Source organism: Solanum stenotomum, chromosome 2 (genome assembly GCF_019186545.1).
Source record: "Solanum stenotomum isolate F172 chromosome 2, ASM1918654v1, whole genome shotgun sequence".
Lineage (NCBI taxonomy): Eukaryota > Viridiplantae > Streptophyta > Magnoliopsida > Solanales > Solanaceae > Solanum > Solanum stenotomum.
Window position 1 is genome coordinate 6,550,853 of NC_064283.1, and position 20,538 is coordinate 6,571,390.

The 20,538-nt window shown below is 37.0% G+C and overlaps 2 protein-coding genes across 4 annotated transcripts in view; one reads left to right on the top strand and one right to left on the bottom strand.

The window, feature by feature from the left end:
- Positions 1-11,543, top strand: part of LOC125856877 (protein SABRE) — a 49,485-nt gene extending 37,942 nt beyond the window's left edge. For both annotated transcript variants that reach the window (XM_049536527.1, XM_049536528.1), the window contains 11 exons: positions 164-282; positions 470-716; positions 2,575-2,799; positions 3,691-3,830; positions 8,524-8,596; positions 8,817-8,918; positions 9,026-9,208; positions 9,406-9,747; positions 9,838-10,005; positions 10,171-10,552; positions 10,875-11,543. In XM_049536527.1, the coding sequence (XP_049392484.1) occupies positions 164-282; positions 470-716; positions 2,575-2,799; positions 3,691-3,830; positions 8,524-8,596; positions 8,817-8,918; positions 9,026-9,208; positions 9,406-9,747; positions 9,838-10,005; positions 10,171-10,552; positions 10,875-10,984 (2,091 nt within the window). In that variant the 3' untranslated portion in view covers positions 10,985-11,543. The remainder of the gene's footprint in view (positions 1-163; positions 283-469; positions 717-2,574; positions 2,800-3,690; positions 3,831-8,523; positions 8,597-8,816; positions 8,919-9,025; positions 9,209-9,405; positions 9,748-9,837; positions 10,006-10,170; positions 10,553-10,874) is intronic.
- Positions 11,544-13,866: 2,323 nt separating this feature from the next.
- On the bottom strand, positions 13,867-19,484 carry LOC125856591 (GATA transcription factor 19-like). 2 transcript variants are annotated; one of them, XM_049536178.1, is made up of 10 exons: positions 18,839-19,484; positions 16,896-16,976; positions 16,692-16,822; positions 15,946-16,059; positions 15,733-15,847; positions 15,269-15,358; positions 14,885-14,953; positions 14,400-14,480; positions 14,205-14,269; positions 13,867-14,132 (listed from the first exon to the last, which is right to left on the bottom strand). In XM_049536178.1, coding segments are annotated over exons 1-10 (1,065 nt in total). In that variant the 5' UTR covers positions 19,157-19,484; the 3' UTR covers positions 13,867-14,131. The 2 variants fall into 2 exon arrangements, with proteins under 2 accessions (XP_049392135.1, XP_049392136.1); XM_049536179.1 differs by having other exon boundaries at positions 15,299-15,358; positions 18,839-19,480.
- Between the last annotated feature and the right edge of the window lie 1,054 nt (positions 19,485-20,538).

Genomic DNA, 20,538 nt, shown 5'->3' on the forward strand with positions numbered 1-20,538 from the left:
TCCCTGTTTCTAAAGTTTGTGATGACCTAATCATGTCGTCTTATGTTGTGAGAACTCTATTCAACTTATCAGACCAATTTTTTGTTACATCTTATGGTTTCATCCCTTGATTTTTTCGTCACTTGGTTCTCAATCATGACTATGTGTTATACTATTGTCACAGGTGAAACCTTTGAAGGAGCTTTCATTCAATTCACAAAACATAACAGCAACAATGACATCTCGTCAGTTCCAAGTTATGCTGGATGTTTTGACCAATCTTCTATTTGCCCGGCTTCCGAAGTAAGGACTGTTATTAAGATCTTTAATCATTAACATTACTCAACTTATTATTGTATTTAACGTGCTTTTCGAGAACTGCAATCTAATTCCTCAGAAGCCTCTATTATTGTACTTGGTTGTGATGAGTTGCATCTCTATATATTTATCTTAAATTTTTGACAGAATTAATTTGAAATTTCTAAATCAGGCCTCGAAAAGTTAGTCTGTCGTATCCGGCAGGTGACGATGAAGATGTTGAAGAGGAGGCTGACGAAGTTGTGCCTGATGGTGTTGAAGAGGTAGAACTAGCAAGAGTGAATCTAGAACAGAAAGAAAGAGTGCAGAAGTTGATCCAGGATGATATTAGGAAGTTATCTCTTTATAATGATGCATCTGCTGACAGGAACTCGGTAAAGGAGGGTCTTTGGATTATTACTGGTGGAAGGTCCATATTGGTAAGACAAGAACTTTCTGAAGCACTTTAAGATTGTTTACATGTGAAGTATGACACAAGTTCTTTTCCAGTTTGAGAAGTTGATTATGAAATGATATCTTAAGTCGTATCCTATGATATGCCCTCCTTACTAGTTGTTTCTACGAGGTCCAGTTCCAACTATACCGTGAACTATTGTTCAATGCCATGGAGTTATGGACATCATGAAGGGCTCTGTAAATGTCCACCTTTACATACCTTGGTTCTCACATCATGTCCTTCTGTTGGGCCTGGACACTTGTCAATCAGATGATCCCAAGGAAGAGCTGAATACATATTGTTCACCTAGGCTGATCCCTTCTTATTGTCTTCCATATGTCATTAGTGAAAATAGGTCACAAACTCTCTTGTAATAATCTAGTCCCATCACTACGTGATCCTAGCAGATTCGCAAATCTCCGATGTTCTTCCTGTTGAATTAGGAGGTTTTACATTTCCCTCTTCTCCCTAGCACTATCATTTTTCATGGACTTTAATAAGTAATGCTGGGGGCGATTAATGGGCACAATCATGACTCGGTCCAACCATATGCCTCCACTGGCCCAACTTCCTATAAATTACACATGGTCAATGTATGCGTACAGGCCAAAGTGGTTTGTCTGAGTTGGATATCAATGATGATGGATCGTGAAAACCTTCTCAATAATAAAAGAAACCAAAAAAAGGCCCTTATCACGTTCTCTTAGCATGCTTTTCTTATCCATAGTTTCTCCTCATATCATAAGCAAATCAACTTCAATTTACCAATTTTTATGAACAGTATTTCATGAGATAAGCTTGCTGCACTTCTGTCCAAATTTCTGGTTGCTTTGAGATTTCTCTTCTCCCTTTGGAGGTTTTAAAGAGATCTGTTCCTGTGCATTGTAGTGATACAAATCTGGTTTTGTGTAATAAGCCCAATAAATACTTTGATTTCAAGGCCTCTCTTCTCTTGATTTTAGTTTTACTGTTAAGTTGTCATTGAAAAGTTATAGCTGAGTTGCACGTGCCTATTATTTCCTTATCAGTTCTTAGGTAATTCTTGTCGATTATTTTAAGGTGAGAAGTAACTGGATGTAGCTTTTTGTTGTTTGCTTTGTAGTGCTGTCATTCTGATACAATATGTTTTAAATTACACAGTGAGTGTGTCAAGGAATTTCTTGAAATGGTGTATAGAGAGGCTTTCTTTGTGACTTGCTATATTTTCTTCTTTGTATCTGGAATTGCTGCATTTGAGCCAAGGGTATTTCGGAAACAGCCTCTCTACCTCCACGAGGTAGTGGTAAGGTCTGCTTACATTCTACCCTCCCCAGACCCCACTTGTGGGATTTCACAGGGTTTGTTGTTGTTGTTGGTGTATAGAGAAGCTCTATCTGTAGATGTGTGCCCTTATTTTCCTTTTGTTTTGGAGAGTGCAGTTACCAGTGTAATTTAAAAGAAAGTGATTATGGAAAGATGGTAAAGAATTTTGACAGTTCTACTGTCTATTTTGGTGAACTAGAAGTTTTGGTGGTGCAAAGGTAAAAGATATTCTTCAAAATGGTTCAAGGGTTATTTATACCCACTTTAACCTAACTTTCAGCGTAAATAAAATTGGTATGTGTGCTTAGACTCCATGTTCTAAAACCCATATATGCCCCAATATGCAATCCAATTGCCCATAGGTTTTGACGAGCATATCTGCTTGTTATAGTTTGCATGTGGTAACTTGTGTCCTTTGGTAGTGAAGCCTGTGAAGTTCACAAATTTCTCGGAGTTCTCCTTTGAAATATAAATTCATTACACTAATAGAAATATAAGGTATATTAAGTTGAAGGCATAAAAGAATCAACTTTCTGCAGGTGCAAAAACTGAAGAAAGAACTGGTAAATGCTCAAAAATCTAGAAAGGCGGCATCTGCTTCTCTCAGGATGGCTCTACAGAAAGCTGCACAACTTCGATTGATGGAGAAAGAAAAGAATAAAAGTCCTTCTTGTGCTATGCGCATCTCTTTGCAAATTAATAAAGTGGTTTGGAGCATGCTTGTGGATGGTAAATCATTTGCTGAAGCCGAGATAAATGACATGGTGAGTCTCTACATTGGCTTCAGTGCTTTTGGTTTTATCCTTGCTTGTATAGATTCCTGTAGAGAGTTCTTGATCGGGGTAACACCAGTTGAAAAATAATGATTAGTAGGATCATATATGAAACTAACTGGCTGCAATATTCCTGACATTCCCGCAGGAAATAAATAACACATACATGCAATGCTGGTATGTAGGTCTGTTGATGTTTAGAGTTATACTTTTTGTTTAACCTGTCTCATTGTGATCTCCCTTTGGTTCTTGTACTGCCATATTTCCTCTAACAAAATGAAGAAGAGATGAAAAGAAAAACAAGAATTTGATTATTTTTTTATGACAAAAAAAAAATAAAAAAAATAAAAAAATAAATAAATTAATAGCACTCTAATGTCTAGACAATTACATAATTACACTTAAAGAGTAAACTACAGCTAAATTTTCATTTATTTTGAGGGGTTAAAAATTGAAAACAATGAGGTAATATTCCCTAAATTGGAGAACTTTGTTGCAGGGTTTTACCTTCTTGAAATAGATCAGTTGTAAATCCATGAATTTTGTATCTCACTAATTGGGTGTCGTCATTCAAAGCTTTTTATTCAGTGCCAGACTTGGGGTTTATCAGATATTGCGTTGCTGGTTCTAGTCATTTTAGATGGAAATAGATTCCGATACCACAGTGTGCAACTTTTCTAAACAGTTTTATCTAGACAATTACACGATAAAAACTGAAGTGGTGTTAGTGAAATTCGATACAGGACCCTGACACTTGAACTTTAAATTACTGTGTCCTTTATGCAATCCCTGAGGTGTTTGAACAGTTATCTTGCAACCAGAAACTGTTTCATTGTTGATGAACTGAAGGAAAGGAATATAATCTGCTGTTTCTTTTTGCAGATATATGATTTTGACCGTGACTACAAAGATGTTGGGGTAGCTAAGTTCACTACAAAGTACTTTGTTGTGAGAAACTGCTTACCAAATGCCAAATCTGATATGCTTCTATCAGCATGGAATGCTCCTGCTGAATGGGGAAAGTATGCAACAATTTCAGTTTATTCCTTGCTCTGTATGCTGCATATCTACACTGTATAGTGCTTATGCTTCCATTTTCTATGGGTTGGTACTATGGTGGAATGACAAAGGGAAGGATATATTTAAATTCACTTTAGCTTATGATTTAGTTGTAGCTAAGACATATTTTAAGAAGGGGGATCTCGCCGAATTACTTATAAGAGTGGGAGTAACCACAGGCAATTAAACTTTATCCTTATAAGAAGACGAGATAGAAATACATGCAAGGACTATAAGATTATCTCAGGAGAAGTGATGACCACCCAACATAGGTTAGTAGCCTTAGATGTAAAGCTTAAGAGTAGAGTGAGAAAGGTGACGACTTGCAAACGACCGTGAATTAGTGGTGGGCATTAAAGGGTGCTAACTAGTTAGTGTTTCAAGAAGATACTACTGGAGAAGGGAGCTTGGGACTTACAGGGAAGAGACACAAACATCCTAAGGAAGGAATTGTTGGGTTGCATTAAAAACGTAGCAACTGAAGTGCTAGGTGTGTTTAAAGGTCTAGGACCTCGACCATAAGAATCCTGATCGTGGAATGAACATGTACATGAGTTATTAAAGCTAAAGTAAACTGTTATAGGAATTTGTTAAAAACAGAAGATGAAGAAGCTTTTGAAGAATGCTATTGGGGGGGGGGGGGGNGGGGGGGGGGGTTCTTGATGGCTTGTATCAAAGGCTAGGGACGTGAAGAAGAGAGAGAAATGTTATGTAGCACGAAGCACGATTAGGAGAAAAGAAGGGTAAGGGTTTAAACCATGTGAAGTGTATTTTGTTCAACTCAAACCAAGAGAATAACATTTTAGACCTCCACATGTATGTGAACGATAGCAACTTTAGCTACACTCATAGAATTAGGATGTCATGGAAAATATGACGAGTAGAAAACTTGTGGTACAGATAGTATTCCCTTATAGGTTTGGAAGTGTCTTGGAGAGGTCGGATGGGTCTCCAAGTTGTTCATTTTTTTTACTAACAAAGGTAGGATGCCTAATGAGTGGAGGAAGATTACCCTGGTTCTGATTTATCATAACAAGGGGGATATCCAAAGTTGTGCGAACTATTGTGGTATTAACTCCCAAGTCATATGGCGAAACTCTTGGAAAGAGTGATAGGGTGTAGCCTTAGGAACATGACAAGAGTGAAGGAGAAAAAATGTTTTTATCCCTGGTAGATCTACCACAATTGCTAATTTTTTGCTAAGATCGATGGAAATCTATTGCAAAAATTTGAAAGATCTACACATGGTATTTATGAGAATGAATTTTTTTTTAAAAAAAAATGGATCTACACATGGTATTTATTGACCTAGAGAAAGTAGATGATAGAGTATCACACTTGGTCCTTTGGTGGATGATAGAGAAGAAAGGAATTTATATCAAACATACAGATGCCGTAAAGGATATGTATGAAGGAACCATCTCTAGCATGTAAACAGTAGGTGATACAAAGGAGTTTCCCATAACAGTAGATTTACATCAGAGATCGTCATTGAGACCCTACTTATTTATCCTAGTCATGGAAGAGCTAACCAACACAATGTAAGATGAGGTCCATGGTGTATTATTTTTGATGATGGCATGCTGTTAGTTGACAAAACTAGCAATGGTATCAACCAAAAACTTGAACTATGGAGATTTACTTTAAGAGTGCAAGAGTTTAGGATAAATAGAACACTGAATACATGCATTGCAGGTTTAAGCAAGCATTAGAAGAGAGAAGTTTAGGTGAGACTAGATGGGAGTGCAGTGCCAAAACGCAAACAATTTAGATATCTAAATGGAGACAAATAATGGATGCAGCCCTTGTGGCAAATGAAGTGGTTAATTCCATGAAAAAGAAAGGTGAGCCTGGAATTTTATGTAAGCTGGATCTTGAGAAAGCTTATACTATCATGTGAATTGGGATTTCTTGGACTACATCATGTCAAAGATGAATTTTGTGGAGAAGATGGATCAATTTTGATTCTACTGCTAGATTCTCTGTTATGGTGAATGTGAGTCCATATGGTTTGTTTGGGAGCTCGAGGGGATTGAGACAAGGGGATCCTTTAGCTCCTATGTTATTCATTTTGGTTATGGAGGTGTTGCGCAAAATGATGGATCGGGCGGTCAGTGGAGATTTTGTGAAGAGTTTTGATGCTTCATTAGAGGTCATAGCAACGTGACAGTTACACATCTTGCAGGTGATACATTAGTTTTCTGTGATGTAGAGGTGGTCCAGCTGGATCGTTGGTGACAGATCCTTATTTGGTTCCAGGTTATGTCAGGCCTTAAGATTAATCTCAATGAATGTTTTCTTCTGGCGAAGCTTCTAGCTCTAAATAATAGGAATTCAAGTATGGCAAGAATACTGTCAACCATTACAAGCGATAGCGAAGCCAAGCCGTATAAAGGCGAGCAGCCCTTACTGCAATAGCAAACGGCCTACTTATAGCCTATCAACAGGTCAGAGTCAATATCAGTAGGGGTCCTCTTGCCTAAACAAAGGAGTCAGCCCAACATGGACAATGATAGGCAGACCAAAGATTTACGCAGTCCTTGCGTGCTTGCTTTGCGCACCGGCATAGCAGAATTCAAATCCGCTGGCTCAGATGAGTGGCTCTTGGATTCATAAACATATCTATGTTCTTGCTTTTTCACTACCAATGAGTAGGCAGTGATTACTCTAGGGGTTAGTGATAACGTTGAGGAGATGACACAGGTTTTGAATTGCAAGATGGGTACTCTTTCAAGCTTGGGTGCTTCTAGCAAGGATGTTGCAGTGTGGAATTCAGTGATCGAGAGAGTGGAGAAGCGGCTAGCAGGTTGGCAGAAAAGGCATTTATTGGAAGGGATAAAAGAACTATTGATTAAAAGTATGATTTCCAGCATTCCTACTTATTTCATGGCACTTTTGCTGGCTCCTGGCGAAGTGATTGAAGGTTGGAAATACTTCAGCGTCAACTTTTTGTGGGACACAACTGAAGGTATTAGGAAGCATCACCTCATGAATCGGAGATTTTTCACATCTCCAAAGGAATGGGGAGGTTCGGAGTTAGAGATCTCAAGGTGTTCAATAAACCTCTGTTAGCGAAATGTATATGCAGATTTGGGATGTGGGAGAATGTTTTTCGGAGGGGGATGGTAGCAAAGAGGTATGGCCTGATGGAAGGAGGATGGAGGACTAGTAACATTACAACGCCGTTTGGGTGCGGCTTGTGGAGGAGTATTATAAAGGTGTGGGAAGACTTTTGTACACATATCCTTTAAAGGCTAGGGATGGTAACAAGATTAGTTTTTGGGCACATAAGTGGTGTGGGGAGAACATTTTGAAGGAAGCCTTCCCTAATTTATATCGTGTATCTAGCCAAAGCAAGATTCCAGTCCAACAAATTTGTAATTCTCACGAGGGGTTTTTCACTGGGACTTAAGATTCAGAAGGAACCTTAGGACTGGGAGATGAAAAATTTTCACAATTTGATTTTGTGTATGGGAGCTAGACACACCCAACAACTTGTTGGATGTATGGAGCTGGAAGGAGAGAAGAAATGGTCTATTCAGGGTTAGCTTTTTTTATTAGAAGCTACTGATGAGAGAGGAATGTTCTTTTTATGGTTGGCAGTTAGGAGTGCAATCTTAACTGTGGAAAACCTGAGAAAGAGGAGGATCAATTATGTCAGTTGTTGCTTTTGTGTAAGAGTGCAGGTGAAAATGTTGATCATCTTCTTTTGCACTGTAAGGTGGCTAATTTGTTATGGAGGATGACCTTCAGTTGTTTTGGATGTAATGGGTGATGCCGTGTACAGTGAAGGAGGCTGTAAAGTTGGATTCATATGAAGGGAAAAAGAAGTCCAAGGGCATGGAGTATTGCCCCCATTAGCAATCATGTGAGTCATTTGGAAAGAGAGATATTGGATGGATTTTGATGGGGGGAGCAAGATTTTGTAAAATTGCAAAGAAGTGTTTTGTCTCTAGTTACTTTTTGATGTACTTATGAGGTCCCTGTTTGAATGCAAGATTGGATCTCCATTGTTGAGAACTACATCTTGTTGTAGGTTCTCTTTGTCTTGGTATATGGCTTATATACGGGGCTCCCATTTGTTAATAAAATTATTGACCTTATAAAAAAGGGATTAAAACAGGATGATTGAAATGGAGAAGTGATACTGAGATGTTATTTGCTAGACAGATACCTACACAGTGAAAGATAAGTTCCATGAAACAACCAAGACCGACAATTCGTATGGTAGTGAATGTTCGTCTGATAAAGTTCAACATATCCATAAGATGAGTGTTGTAGAGATGCGGATGCTAAGATGGATTGCGGTCATACCAGATTAGATAAGATTAAAAATGACTACATTTGCCAAAAGGTGCAAGTACCAGGGGGGAAATGTTCTACAATACAGCTTTTTGCCTCTACCTCCGTAGTTTAACAATTGACTTTAGCATGATCATTGAATATTTGTTATTGTCAGTTTGGTATTCACTTCTTAAACTTCAGTGGCTAGTTGATTTGGTGCCATATCTTACCATATGTGCCTCATACGGAATACATGTTTTTAGGGAATGCTAATATGCGGCCTTAGGTGTTGCAAGTATTCTTGAAACCACAATTTTCTTGATTTTGTACTGTTGAATTCTGATCATATAGTTTCACTTTTCATGTGTACAGAAAAGTGATGCTTCGCGTGGATGCTAAGCAGGGGGGTCCAAAAGATGGAAACTATCCTCTTGAACTATTCCAGGTAGCAATGCGTAGGATTTTAAACCTTTATTTTTATTTTGACTAGGCTAACTTGTCATTGTCTGGAACTTTACACTTCTGTGGTGTTGGTCATGGCATTCATCACACTGAATAACATGTCAAACTTTTCTCCTGGCTGTTGAGTGGAAGATTAACCCTTTCTCAAATTTTGGCTTCTTTTATATAATACTATAACATGTTTAGATTCCTCCGTTGCACAGGTGGAGATTTACCCCTTAAAGATACATTTGACTGAGACGATGTATAGAATGATGTGGGAGTACTTTTTTCCAGAAGAAGAACAAGACTCCCAGCGCAGGCAGGTGTGTGTAATGTCCATGTATCAGAAATACATTGCTGATAAGTTTTTCCTCAGGTGAAGATTAACGAATTTACAAGATATTGTTGCTAAATGTTTTTGTGCTTACAGGAAGTTTGGAAGTTTTCCACTACTGCTGGTTCAAGGCGTGCACGGAAAGGCTCATCAATACAGGAACCACCAATATCAAGTAGCCATCTAACAAAAGATCCTCAGGTCTCCACCAAATCAAGCAATTCTGCATTACCAGTTACATCGACAAATCAGTTATCCTCTTCTGCTGATTCCTCCCAAGTGAGTCCCTGATCCTTGGTTGATTGTGGGTTGCTTCTTAGCTAGATAGGTGAAGAGTGGCTTTTCCTTCGGTGTAAAGTTTACCTTACTGATCGGCAAATTCTTCAGTATTTATGCTTAATCTGATTTTCTTCATATCATCATTCTCACATATTTCTTCTTAATAAGCATGAATTTCACTTGCCTGAACATTGCAGGTGTCAAAGTTGCAGAACTTAAAAGCTAATATTGTTTGTGGTTCAACCCCTGAGCTAAGACGAACATCATCCTTTGATAGAACATGGGAAGAAAAGGTAGCTGAATCTGTTGCTGATGAACTTATGCTGCAGATGCACTCATCAAGTGCTACTTCTTCAACAAGTGGGCCCTTTGCTGGTATTGATCAGCCAGATGAAGGTAACAGAAACAAATCCAAAGAATCAAAACTAATCAAATCTGGCCGCTCCTCTCATGAAGAGAAAAAGGTGGGCAAGACGCAGGATGAGAAAAAATCTAGGCCTCGTAGAATGAGAGAGTTTCACAATATCAAGATTAGTCAGGTTAGTCCATTATGTGGGCTAATAACTAATTGTAGTTTCGTCAGTTTTTTCTGTTTCGGAACTAATTCATGTTCAATATGCATGGGCTAGGTTGAGTTACTTGTTACATATGAAGGATCAAGATTTGCTGTGAGTGAATTAAGATTGCTGATGGATACATTCCATCGTGTTGAATTTACGGGAACCTGGCGGAGGCTATTCTCAAGAGTTAAGAAGCACATCATCTGGGGAGTCCTAAAATCAGTAACGGGAATGCAGGTTAATTCTTTTGAAATTATCTTCATCCAAGTTTCATGATCTGTAATTATTCGATATTTCACCACATTAAGTATACTTTCCATTGATGTACTAAGTATATGTATTCTTAGGTTACCTTACAAGAATCCAATACTTCAGTAACCTTGTCCTCTTATACTAATGCAGGGGAAGAAGTTTAAAGATAAAGCACATAATCAAAAGGAAACTTGTGCTCCTGGCGTTCCTGATATTGATCTTAATCTCAGTGATAGTGATGGTGGTTCAGCTGGAAAATCAGAGCAAAATCCTTTATCCTGGCCTAAGCGTCCCGCTGAGGGTGCAGGTGATGGTTTTGTCACCTCTATTAAAGGCCTTTTCAATTCACAGCGTCGGAAGGCAAAGGCTTTCGTGCTTCGGACAATGAGGGGTGAAGCAGAAAATGAGATTACTGGTGACTGGAGTGAAAATGAGGGAGAGTTCTCTCCATTTGCTAGACAACTAACCATAACAAAAGCCAAGAAGCTGATTAGACGGCATACAAAGAAGTTCCGTTCAAGAGGACCAAAAGGTTGGTGAAGCTTTTTCGATGTTGAAAGTATCCTGTTCGCTCTTTTGGAGTCCTATTATTTTCCTCTTGAGAAGACCTAATGTCGGATGCCATTCTTCCCTCTCTCTTGAGCCAGCAGAATCCAGCATAATAGTTTGTTCAATACACAATTTTATGATGTATAGGTTGCTAATTGCTTAGTCACAGTTGATATTACATTCCCTAATTCGGGCTGACAGTGTGGTCCGTTACTTTTTAAAATACACTTCGAAGTATATTTTTGATTTCCAATCTGAATCTCGTCATCTATTAAAAGATTGTTACTGACACAAGACCTTTCCAGGTTTATCTTCTCAACAAAGAGAATCACTTCCTTCATCGCCAAGAGAGACCACCCCATTTGAAAGTGATTCGTCAAGTGAATCCCCACCTTATGAGGATTTCCACGAGTAGATGAGCTTGAAGACATTGAAATGACGTGTGTTATGGGATCCAAAGTGGACTGGAGCAATTCTTGGTTATTTTAACAGTCCGCTATCATAGCAATTTCAATTGATTAGGATTTGGTGATATCCTTCTCTCCTACTTTGACAGTGTGAGGTGCTCTTCCAAAATCCTTAGCCAAGAATTGCGAGAACATGCGGAAAGAAGTCTACAATTAATAACATTTCATTGCCTTCTTAGAGCTCTGGACTTATCCTGGAAACAGAGCAAAGGTGAGTCCCTTTTGTTGCAGTCAATTCTTTTCTTCTTTAACCTTGTATTTATTGTATTACCCAACACAAACGACATTAGGACTTGTAAGAGTCCATAATTTTTGTAACTATATACCTGTCTTTAGCGAGAGAGAAAAGCTATATAGTTTCTACTACATGTACAGTAGACACAGAATAGAATTAGAATGTGTTCCCTGAAAAAAAATTATGCATTGTAACAGAGGAGCTAAAATGGAAATGAAAGTCCCAACTCTTAAGTCTCATTACCAAAGCAAAGAAATATTGCATTATTTCTACTCTGCCTGTGTTTGCTTCTATTATTTATTGACTTCTGATGTACTGATTCAAGTTCTTCATATGGAGTCAAAAGAAAATTATGTTAATACAAGCTATCAGTTATGTTTAACATAAAACATGTTAAACACCACTTTGATGTTAGAGAGAATTGGATCGTACATTGTAGTTACAGCTTTTAAGATTCATTGCCTCTGAATATGGCAAAACAATAGTAATAATTTGGTCTGTGCAAAATCATGTGATTGAGGTAGTTTCTTGATGTAAGGTTACCATGTTTAGATCCATTTTTCTGCAATGTAATTTTGACATTACTATCTTCATTGTTCAAAAAGGGCACTTGTCAATTGTAATTTTGCACTGTCAAGTGAAGAGAAAAAAATGAATGCCTATGCCTTTACCACCAATTTCTGTTTTTTTCTAGCTCTATGCTCTATCTGTTATAATCGTTTCTTTATCTGTATGTCTACCTCTAGATAATTTTCTTTTTGTTATATATTACAGTTACGATAATATATATTTTTGTTTGCTTTGTAATTCTGTGGGCTGATATTCTTCTACTGTTGAGTTTCCATCAGTTTGCCCTTGGCATGAACAGTCCGGTGATCAAAAGGTCACAATTCTACAGTCGAAAGAAAATATTGCTGTCAGTTTTGTTCACTTGGGTTCTTTTGTTCTGTGAGATTGTATAGTTATTCTTTTCCAGCAGGTGGTAAAGTTGGGGATACAAAGATGGGCTCGCCATTTTATAACGAGAATTGTCTTCCGTGAAACATGATGTTACTGAAATTCCTTTGTCATCAGCTGGCCAATATCCGTGCAAAAAGAAGTCCTTGGGGGTTCTTAATGCAATCGTCAATTTAGTCTCGGCAGAATTCCAGTCCACATGCCATGTATGCACTAATAACATAAGCTTATAACGATCTTCAGATCATCCAGGTTTACAATTAGTTTAGTACAAGGTTGACAAGATATTTTATTTTTAAAAAAAGAAGAGGAACCGAGTCCATATTTTTGTTGGATAATTTTGACTTAAAAGAGGCTTGGATGATGGTAGTTAAGAGTGAATGAACGCATATATTTATACAAAAACTGCGAGAGTTCCTTTAAACCTAAGTGACTCGACACTGATGCTTATTTTCAAAATTAGAAGTGTCGAGAGAAATATTACAATTTACCGCTAGAAGATATCACTCTTACTATAACAAAAGTATTTTATTCTTTTCCAAATGTTTATAAAGGAGAGTGTAAGTGCTTGTTAACTTAGAGCCCATTTGGATTGATTTAAAAAAAGTAACTTTTAAGTTAAAAATAAAAAGTTAAACTAAAATGACTTTCAAGTCAAAAAATAAAAAGTAGGGGGAGATCTTGCCAAACATTTCGTAACTTATTTTAAGTTATTTTTTATCTTGTCAAACACTTCATAACTTATTTTTAGTCATTTTTAACTTATTTTAAATTATTTTTTATACTTGTCAAATACTTTCAGAAATAAAAAAACTGACTTAAAAGTAGATTTGATCAACTTTTAAGTCAATTCAAACATGATCTTATATATAGGGACGGTAATAGGACAGGGTGGTTGCAGGATAAACCCGCAAAGATTGGACCCACCCCACATAGCAAATAATTGTGTTTTTAATGCGCCATGCCCTGCATAGACCTGCCCACCCTGCACTGCATAATTTTTTTTTCTTTTTTAACTGAGTCTGACAAAAAATAAAATTCAGAATTTGTGTTATCACCTTGCTGCAACAACAAAATGAAACATATATTAGTTTGATGCGACTATATTAAATAGATTAATTCTGTTTGGAACATTTTGCAGTGCAAATGTTCTCTGTTAGATCATTTTAAAAGTTCTTTCTATTATCAATTAACATACAGAAATTATTGCTTAACAAAAATCCCACATTTTTGTTACTAGTTTGTAATAGCAACTGCGAATCCCTAACAGAATAAAATGAGCAAACAACCGCAGTAGTCCGTCAGAGAATTTGGCAGTCACACATCCTACCTCAAACAACCAAAGTTTTGGTAACCCCTTTAGGTCTTTTCGCTTTAAAAAAGTGCCCTTTAGGCTCCGGACTGTGTGCATAAAATTCGACATTAGCAATTCAATGTCTAGTTAATTGATATTTTTACGAAATTCAGCATTTATTGTAAATATTTGGTTAGACGCTTTCTATGTTTACACAAATAAGTAGACCCGTTTTTGTATCAGGCAGATTAAATGGGTATAACAGACCTGGGTTAAAATCATGCTCATCCACACAGAAGTCGGAAACCCAAAGACATTATCAGTATTTGCAAGCTGTTACAATATACACAGTCAAACGACACACACATATATATATATATACAACCACAAAGTGTAGAATTCCAACTAACTTACGATGTAAAGGACACAATGAATCACACTTCGTATGTATTGGTTAGGCACCAATAATCTTTACTTGCTCATTTTTACAGTCATCAAATTTTACACATCAACGGCAACCATTCCAAATTTAACAGGGTCAGTTTGAAATAGTAGCATCTCTCCAGAAAGGAATTGGGTATGTTACAACAACAATTTACAGGCAGTCAACCTGTGCATGGTTTAAAATGTTAGCAAGACAGACTCTGTTCAACTAATGATGTCTTTAAGAATCAAAACTTACTAGTCAAAGTTTGCAGGAATGACTACCTCAGTTTTGGAAGCATTTCCAAAATCAACTAGAGTTTCCTGCAGACACAAATTTTTAGTGACAAAAATGCATTTTACAGATACTAAACAGATCCAAATAGTCTCTCATGAATAAATTTATTAAGGAGAATTTCAATAGTGAAAAAAAAAAATCATGAACTACTCTCACCTGCTCAACAAGATTGCTCGAAGAACTAAAGATACCCACAGGAATATCATTTTCAAGATTGCTACCAGAGCTGAATAGATTCTGAACCAAAACAGTGAAGTTTCCATAAGGTAAAATTTTATATCATGAAGTTTATATATACACAAGAAAATGTTACCTTCTCAAAAAAAAAAAAAGAAAAAAAAAAAAGGAACACTGAAAATAACGCTGTTACAGTGTCCAGTTTTTATTGCATTTGGCTCAACGGAATTAGAACTAAATAAACTTGTTAATATCTTGTGACTGCACCTCATGAAGTGAGTCCATTCTTTCTCGTTCAGCCTGTCTTTTAATCATTATATTTTGGTGTTATTTCAATTAGATTTTAATGTACTACAATATAACCTTATGAGGAACCATTTTGATATTACTACTGAAAAGTGTGGTGTAATATAACATACGAGGAAATATTTAATCATTGATAGTCTTACAAAACCAACGCATACCTTTTCCAGATCAGCACAATGATCAAGGGATCCTTCAGCAAATGCCTTCACGGGATTGTCAGGAGTTCCCTGCATGCAACATAAGATGCCTGAGAGATGATTAAGCTCATATTTGGTGGAGTATTTTGTAACAAAGTGCTTCCATATATGACCATCCTGGCAATTTATTCCACCTTCAAAATTGGACGTGTGACATCCAAGGATGTCTTACCCCGTGGACAATGCAAAACTTTGATCTTCTCATGTATCACGAACACTAAGATGAATGGATAAGTTGAAATTTTTCAGGAAGCCCTTTTAGGTGAAGGAGAAATAGCATGTATACAGAGAAATAACAGGATACTATATAAAGCATAGAGGATTAAGTTCTTCAGAGCCACTAACATATTTCTCATTCTTGCTGATGAAACATACCAGTTCGTTTGGTTCAATAGAAGTTTTCCTCCCTGCCTTGCTTAGATCTCTCAATGTTCCCTATACATCCAACAACGGAGCCATTAAAAACTTGAAAGAATTTAAGTCCAATAGAATGCACAAATATTGGTTAAAAGAAATAGAATGAACAAATCAGCTGACATGATTTGGCAAAGCCAATTCAATTTTGGTGATTGGTGCAATTTTAGAGAGCAAACCCAGAACATAGGTGAAAGCAGGTTTATTCAAACCTCTCACTCCCAAAAGAAATGAGAGGATAATCATAAAGTGGAGTATCAAGAAGAGGTAGGGGAGAGAGAGGGGGTGCGGGGGGAGAAAGATGAATAGAATGCAGGAATTCTATCACGTGAAAAAACAAAAGATCAGGAACATGACAATTAAAATACAGAAAAAGAAAAGGATGTCTTGCGTACCTTGTTTGCCCACTTAAGTCCACATGCATTGCAGAGTGTCCTTGGTCCATCCGGCCCACGACGCATCGCTGGCGTACAATTTTCACTCACACCACAATGGTGACACTTTCCAGGACTAATAATCCAAAAGAAATCAAGCAGGAAAAAACATTGGTCTTTGGGTTGCAGATACTACAGGCTGAAGCACTAAAGTGTGAAAAAATGAAAACTCACACAGTTACAGAATGTTGTGTGCCGTGTCCTTCAAGGCTACTCTTGGCTGAATCGCAGCTAGAAGATCCAGAACTTGATTTCAAAGATGCAAATTGACCATTTTTCCTATGCATCCTAATATACATGTGGCCAAGTAAGTTCATTACTCAAAACCTTGATATCTGTATCAGAAAATGCTTCTAATTAATTTAGAAAATAAGTTGCTCTAAATTTTGCCAGAATATATATATATTTTTTTGGGATGCGAAAAAAAAGAAGTTATGTTTCAGTCCTTCAAAACATGTTTAAACAGAAATCAGACTCTGGTTTTCACTTAGACATACTATTCCAGGGATAAATTCTTTAAATTCTGCATTTACAAAACAAATCGACCAAGTCCATATTTCTTCTTTTATAAAAAAGCTAACAACCATCGACCAAATCGACCAAATCCATATTGCAAGTACATTATTAGGTGAATTCCATCAAAGAAGTACTCCTAAAAAATCAAAGATGAACGAAAATTGAGGACAAACAAACATCGTGTTAAATTGGTCAGAAAATGACATTGATACCATGGTACTAACACTTGGATATGAAAGGGTTTGTTGAATAAATATCAAAGAAAGCGTGCTGACGGCAATTTATATTACCAATGTCATCTTTTATTCATTTGTTTGTAAGTGACAATTTCACATTATCAAATATCATTGCCAGGTTAAAGTCTCAAAGAAAACCAAAAAATGGAAACAAGGCATATCATTTACCTTTGAGCAACCTCTTTCCTGACACTATATCTAATTTTCTTGTCAAAACATCTCTCCTTTCGCTTCTCTCGGAACCTCACCAAGGAGGCAAATCTTTTCGAAAGATTAGCTTGCTTTGGCAAATCCTCAACCTAAAAATAACACTGATCATCCAAAAGTATCATCAAACTATGTAGTGCAAGTTATAGAATTTGAATAGAATACCTTGTTGTCGAATGGAAGTTCAACAGTGGGCACAGCAGTAGGAATGTCGCATCCCCCCAATAATAAGAGCACTGCTTGCACCTGTTTTTACCAAAAGTAAGCCAGAGTCAATTTCCACAGCTTTGCCAGTCATTATGCTACAACAACACATGATTGACACAACACAGTAACAACTCTGTCCAAATACGGAGAGAGAACCATGATTTATATGACAGACAACAGAAGCAAAACACCATACCATGTAAGATGGAGACGGAATCGTATTTCACTAAACATGCCTCCTGGATGAGAAGGACCATTATAAAAGTGAAACCCGAATATTTCTCAGCTATTTCTGATTCTTTCTTCAGAATCTGAGAAGCTGAGTAGAGGTGAATCACAGGAAGCAGCTGCTTCTAACTTTATATAGCAGGAAAGAAGGTGCAATGACACATAAAATTCCCAGCTATATTCTCAAGAATTTTCTTTTGGAGTAATATCTAGTAAACGGACACAGAGAAGGAAATTCTCAGCCAAGTTACTATATCCAAATTAATTCTAGGATGTAGAGTGCAGAGTTAGCCAGACACCATTTCTATAAATTATGTCATTCCATAGTTGGACTGGCAAGGGCCAACGGACTATAAGGGGGATGGAAAACTTAAAGAATCACAAATTCCATTAGAATTACAATAGAAATTAATTTTTTTCACTAGTAGGCCGCTTTTAAGAGATGGATCGAACAAAAAACACTCTTGCGGCAGAAAATCAGAATTGAAAGAGCAAAAAACAACCAAGTAACAATTAACTCAGATGCCTCATCAAGAAGCCCTTGATATGCAAGAAAAATATGTAGAGGACTAAAGTAGAGAATTAAAGTCAAAATATGTTCTTAAAGGAAATAAGACATAAATATGTCCTGAAGAGGGTGGCTGATGTTGAGGCATGCAAGATCCAAGGTTTGACTCCCAGCTACAACACTTGAGCAAAAGTTGCACTCATGTGCTGTAGTAGGCTAATTGGTGGGTTAGTCATGGTACGTCCAAGTAAGTCGTCACCAAAATCATTCGAAAAATAATAAATAAGACATACAGATTAAAAATTTGTCCCAAATCATTCTTTAATCCCGCTTCAACAATGTCCGATACTTCAACTAATCAATAAATAGCAGTACTACAACAACACAAAATTCGCTGAGCACAAAATATGTAGAGTTACCATCATTTTTTTTTATGACAAGGGAAACCCGCAGCTGCCACCCTTTGGGTGCGCACAATAGGATAGGTAAACCGCACTAGGCAAGCCCGGTGCGACAAGCTCAACCCAGAAGGCAAACCCCTTGCTTTCGCTGGCAAGGGGTTTCGAACTTGAGACCTCCAACATGGAAGTCCCAAGCCCAAACCACTGGGCCACCCCGAAGGGTATATGTAGAGTTACCATCATGTCAGTAGCTAAGAGTGTACTCAAAATTCACTACATTTGCACACAACATTGTATTGTATCTACTGGTGAAACGAAACACTTTGTTTGGAACTTTGGATAGTTGTTACCTATTATTTCATAATCCATCGTATTATATTGTACTGTATTACTTTGATTAATACAATGTTTGAATAGATTGTATTATTTTCCGTTGTTACATAATGTCACAACACATCAACAATTTAAAGGACAAACCTACAAGAATATATGGTACGAGGTAGAGCTATTATTAAGGGTAGAGTAAAGGATAAAATAGGATTGCTACCACACTAAATCGGTTGTTACCTAAAATGAAACTTTCCGTCGTTAGGTAACAATGATTTAACAATAAGATACGATAATATTTAAATAACAATTGTATTTAAACTAAAAGCACAATAAAATAGGTAAAGCACCTAATCTATGATTTGATGGGAAGTTCCAAAAACAGAAAATAGAAAAAAGCAATTAAATAGGAGTATCTGTCTAAAAATAGTAACTACCTTATCAGGAGTGACTGCAGGAAAAACATAGACTTCACCTTCAAAAGCAAGAGTAAGCTCACTTGTTCTAGAAACTTCCACAACTCCACCTCCGCATCCGTACAACTGTTGGCTCTGTCCTCCATATTGATGGTGATTCAATACCTTCATGCTTACATCCTCAGCCTCATCCATAGTCTCTTCTCCTCCATCATCCTCATATGCGCCGTCATCATCGTCCTCCTCCTCCTCTTCCTCCTCCACCATCCGTTTCGACGGCAGCGGCGCGTGATCCTCATACGGACGCGCCTGCAATGGCCGTGGATTCTCTGCCATCATGATACTCCTATCTACTATATAAACGCCATGAAATCGTTAACCTAATCCTTCAAAATCACGCTAATTTTACAACAAAAATCACTATCCACAATAAAAAAAAATATCCAAATTTCTTCATTTACTAGCAAAATTTGAACTCCTAAGTTGAATCGTGATGGATTTCTCCTTCGAATTTCATGATCAAATTCAGATACAGAGAGTTTTGTTTGATCTTTAGGAGAGACGGAGAATGGTGATAACAAGGATGACGAGGAAAGTGTGAAGGAGACAAAAGTCCTTTTAACAAAAACACACCTTGAAAATGGTTGAATTTACAGCTTCTGCCATTGGTACTTAATTTCCTCAACGAGACTCTATTTGGGCAAATATCGAAGGCATAATATATAAATTGGACCCTAAACTTAACTTCGAATTTTAAGTATGACCTCTAACTTTCAAAATGCACGAGTAGGCACTTCAACTATCCAATTCTTAAACAAAAAAACACACGAATCCAACCTGGCATGACGCGTGATTGAGACGCAATTCAGGCGCGTCAGGGGTATTTTTCGAGGCCCACAGTAAAAAAAAAAACGGAAATGACAATTTTACCTTTAATGAATCCCTTTTAAATATATCTTTATTTTTTTCAAATCAAAATCCCATTTTNTGGATTGTGGTGTGGTGATGAAACTGCACCATTCTTAATTAGAGGTTTGGGTTCGAGATATGAATACGAAGAAAATTCTGTTGGAAGCATCACTTCCGAATATCTTGCAGAGCGCCATTTAGATTAGTCGGAGCTTCAATGTGGGTTTCGAACATCGATGAAAAACCAAAAAATAAATTAGACAATGTTATTACATTTTAATAATCGACCCTACTACTTATTTTCCATATCTTTATATCTGTAATAATATTAATAATAAGATGCAATTGTGTCATGTCCTTAATACCACCATTTAGGATTACATCCGTAGAAAATCTTGGATTATATTTTAGTGGATAATATATTATAGGATTATACGTGGAGAAAATCTTGGATTAGATTTGGAAGCATAAGTTGCTACTTGATTAAATTAGGTATGGGGAAAGTGGTCGGTCTCATGATTATTTTTTTCTGGAAAATATAATACTCTATGTTATCCAAGTCTATGCTAAACTATAATAATTGACTACTTAAATGATAATTAAAGGTCACGTGTGTTTTTGTGTGTGGATGTACTGGTAAATAGTTTTTTTTTCACTGTTGGGCGGGTGGGATTTGAAAAGGATATATACACGAATTTAAACCTCCACCTCTATCATTAAAACGAAGGTGTGAGTTGTTCTCCAACTGAACTACACGTAAAAAAAAGTAGAAAGATAAAAATAAACTTAACATGCTCATACCAAGCTAATTG

Bases quoted from the DNA above. Each gene is read 5' to 3' on its own strand.
- LOC125856591 (XM_049536178.1), bottom strand. From the start codon at position 19,156: ATGATGGCAGAGAATCCACGGCCATTGCAGGCGCGTCCGTATGAGGAT. The intron at 16,823-16,895 runs GTATTCTATTCA...TGTTATTTTTAG, and splicing joins AACTTCCATTCGACAACAAG to GTTGAGGATTTGCCAAAGCA. The intron at 15,359-15,732 runs GTACGCAAGACA...TTGGATGTATAG, and splicing joins GACTTAAGTGGGCAAACAAG to GGAACATTGAGAGATCTAAG.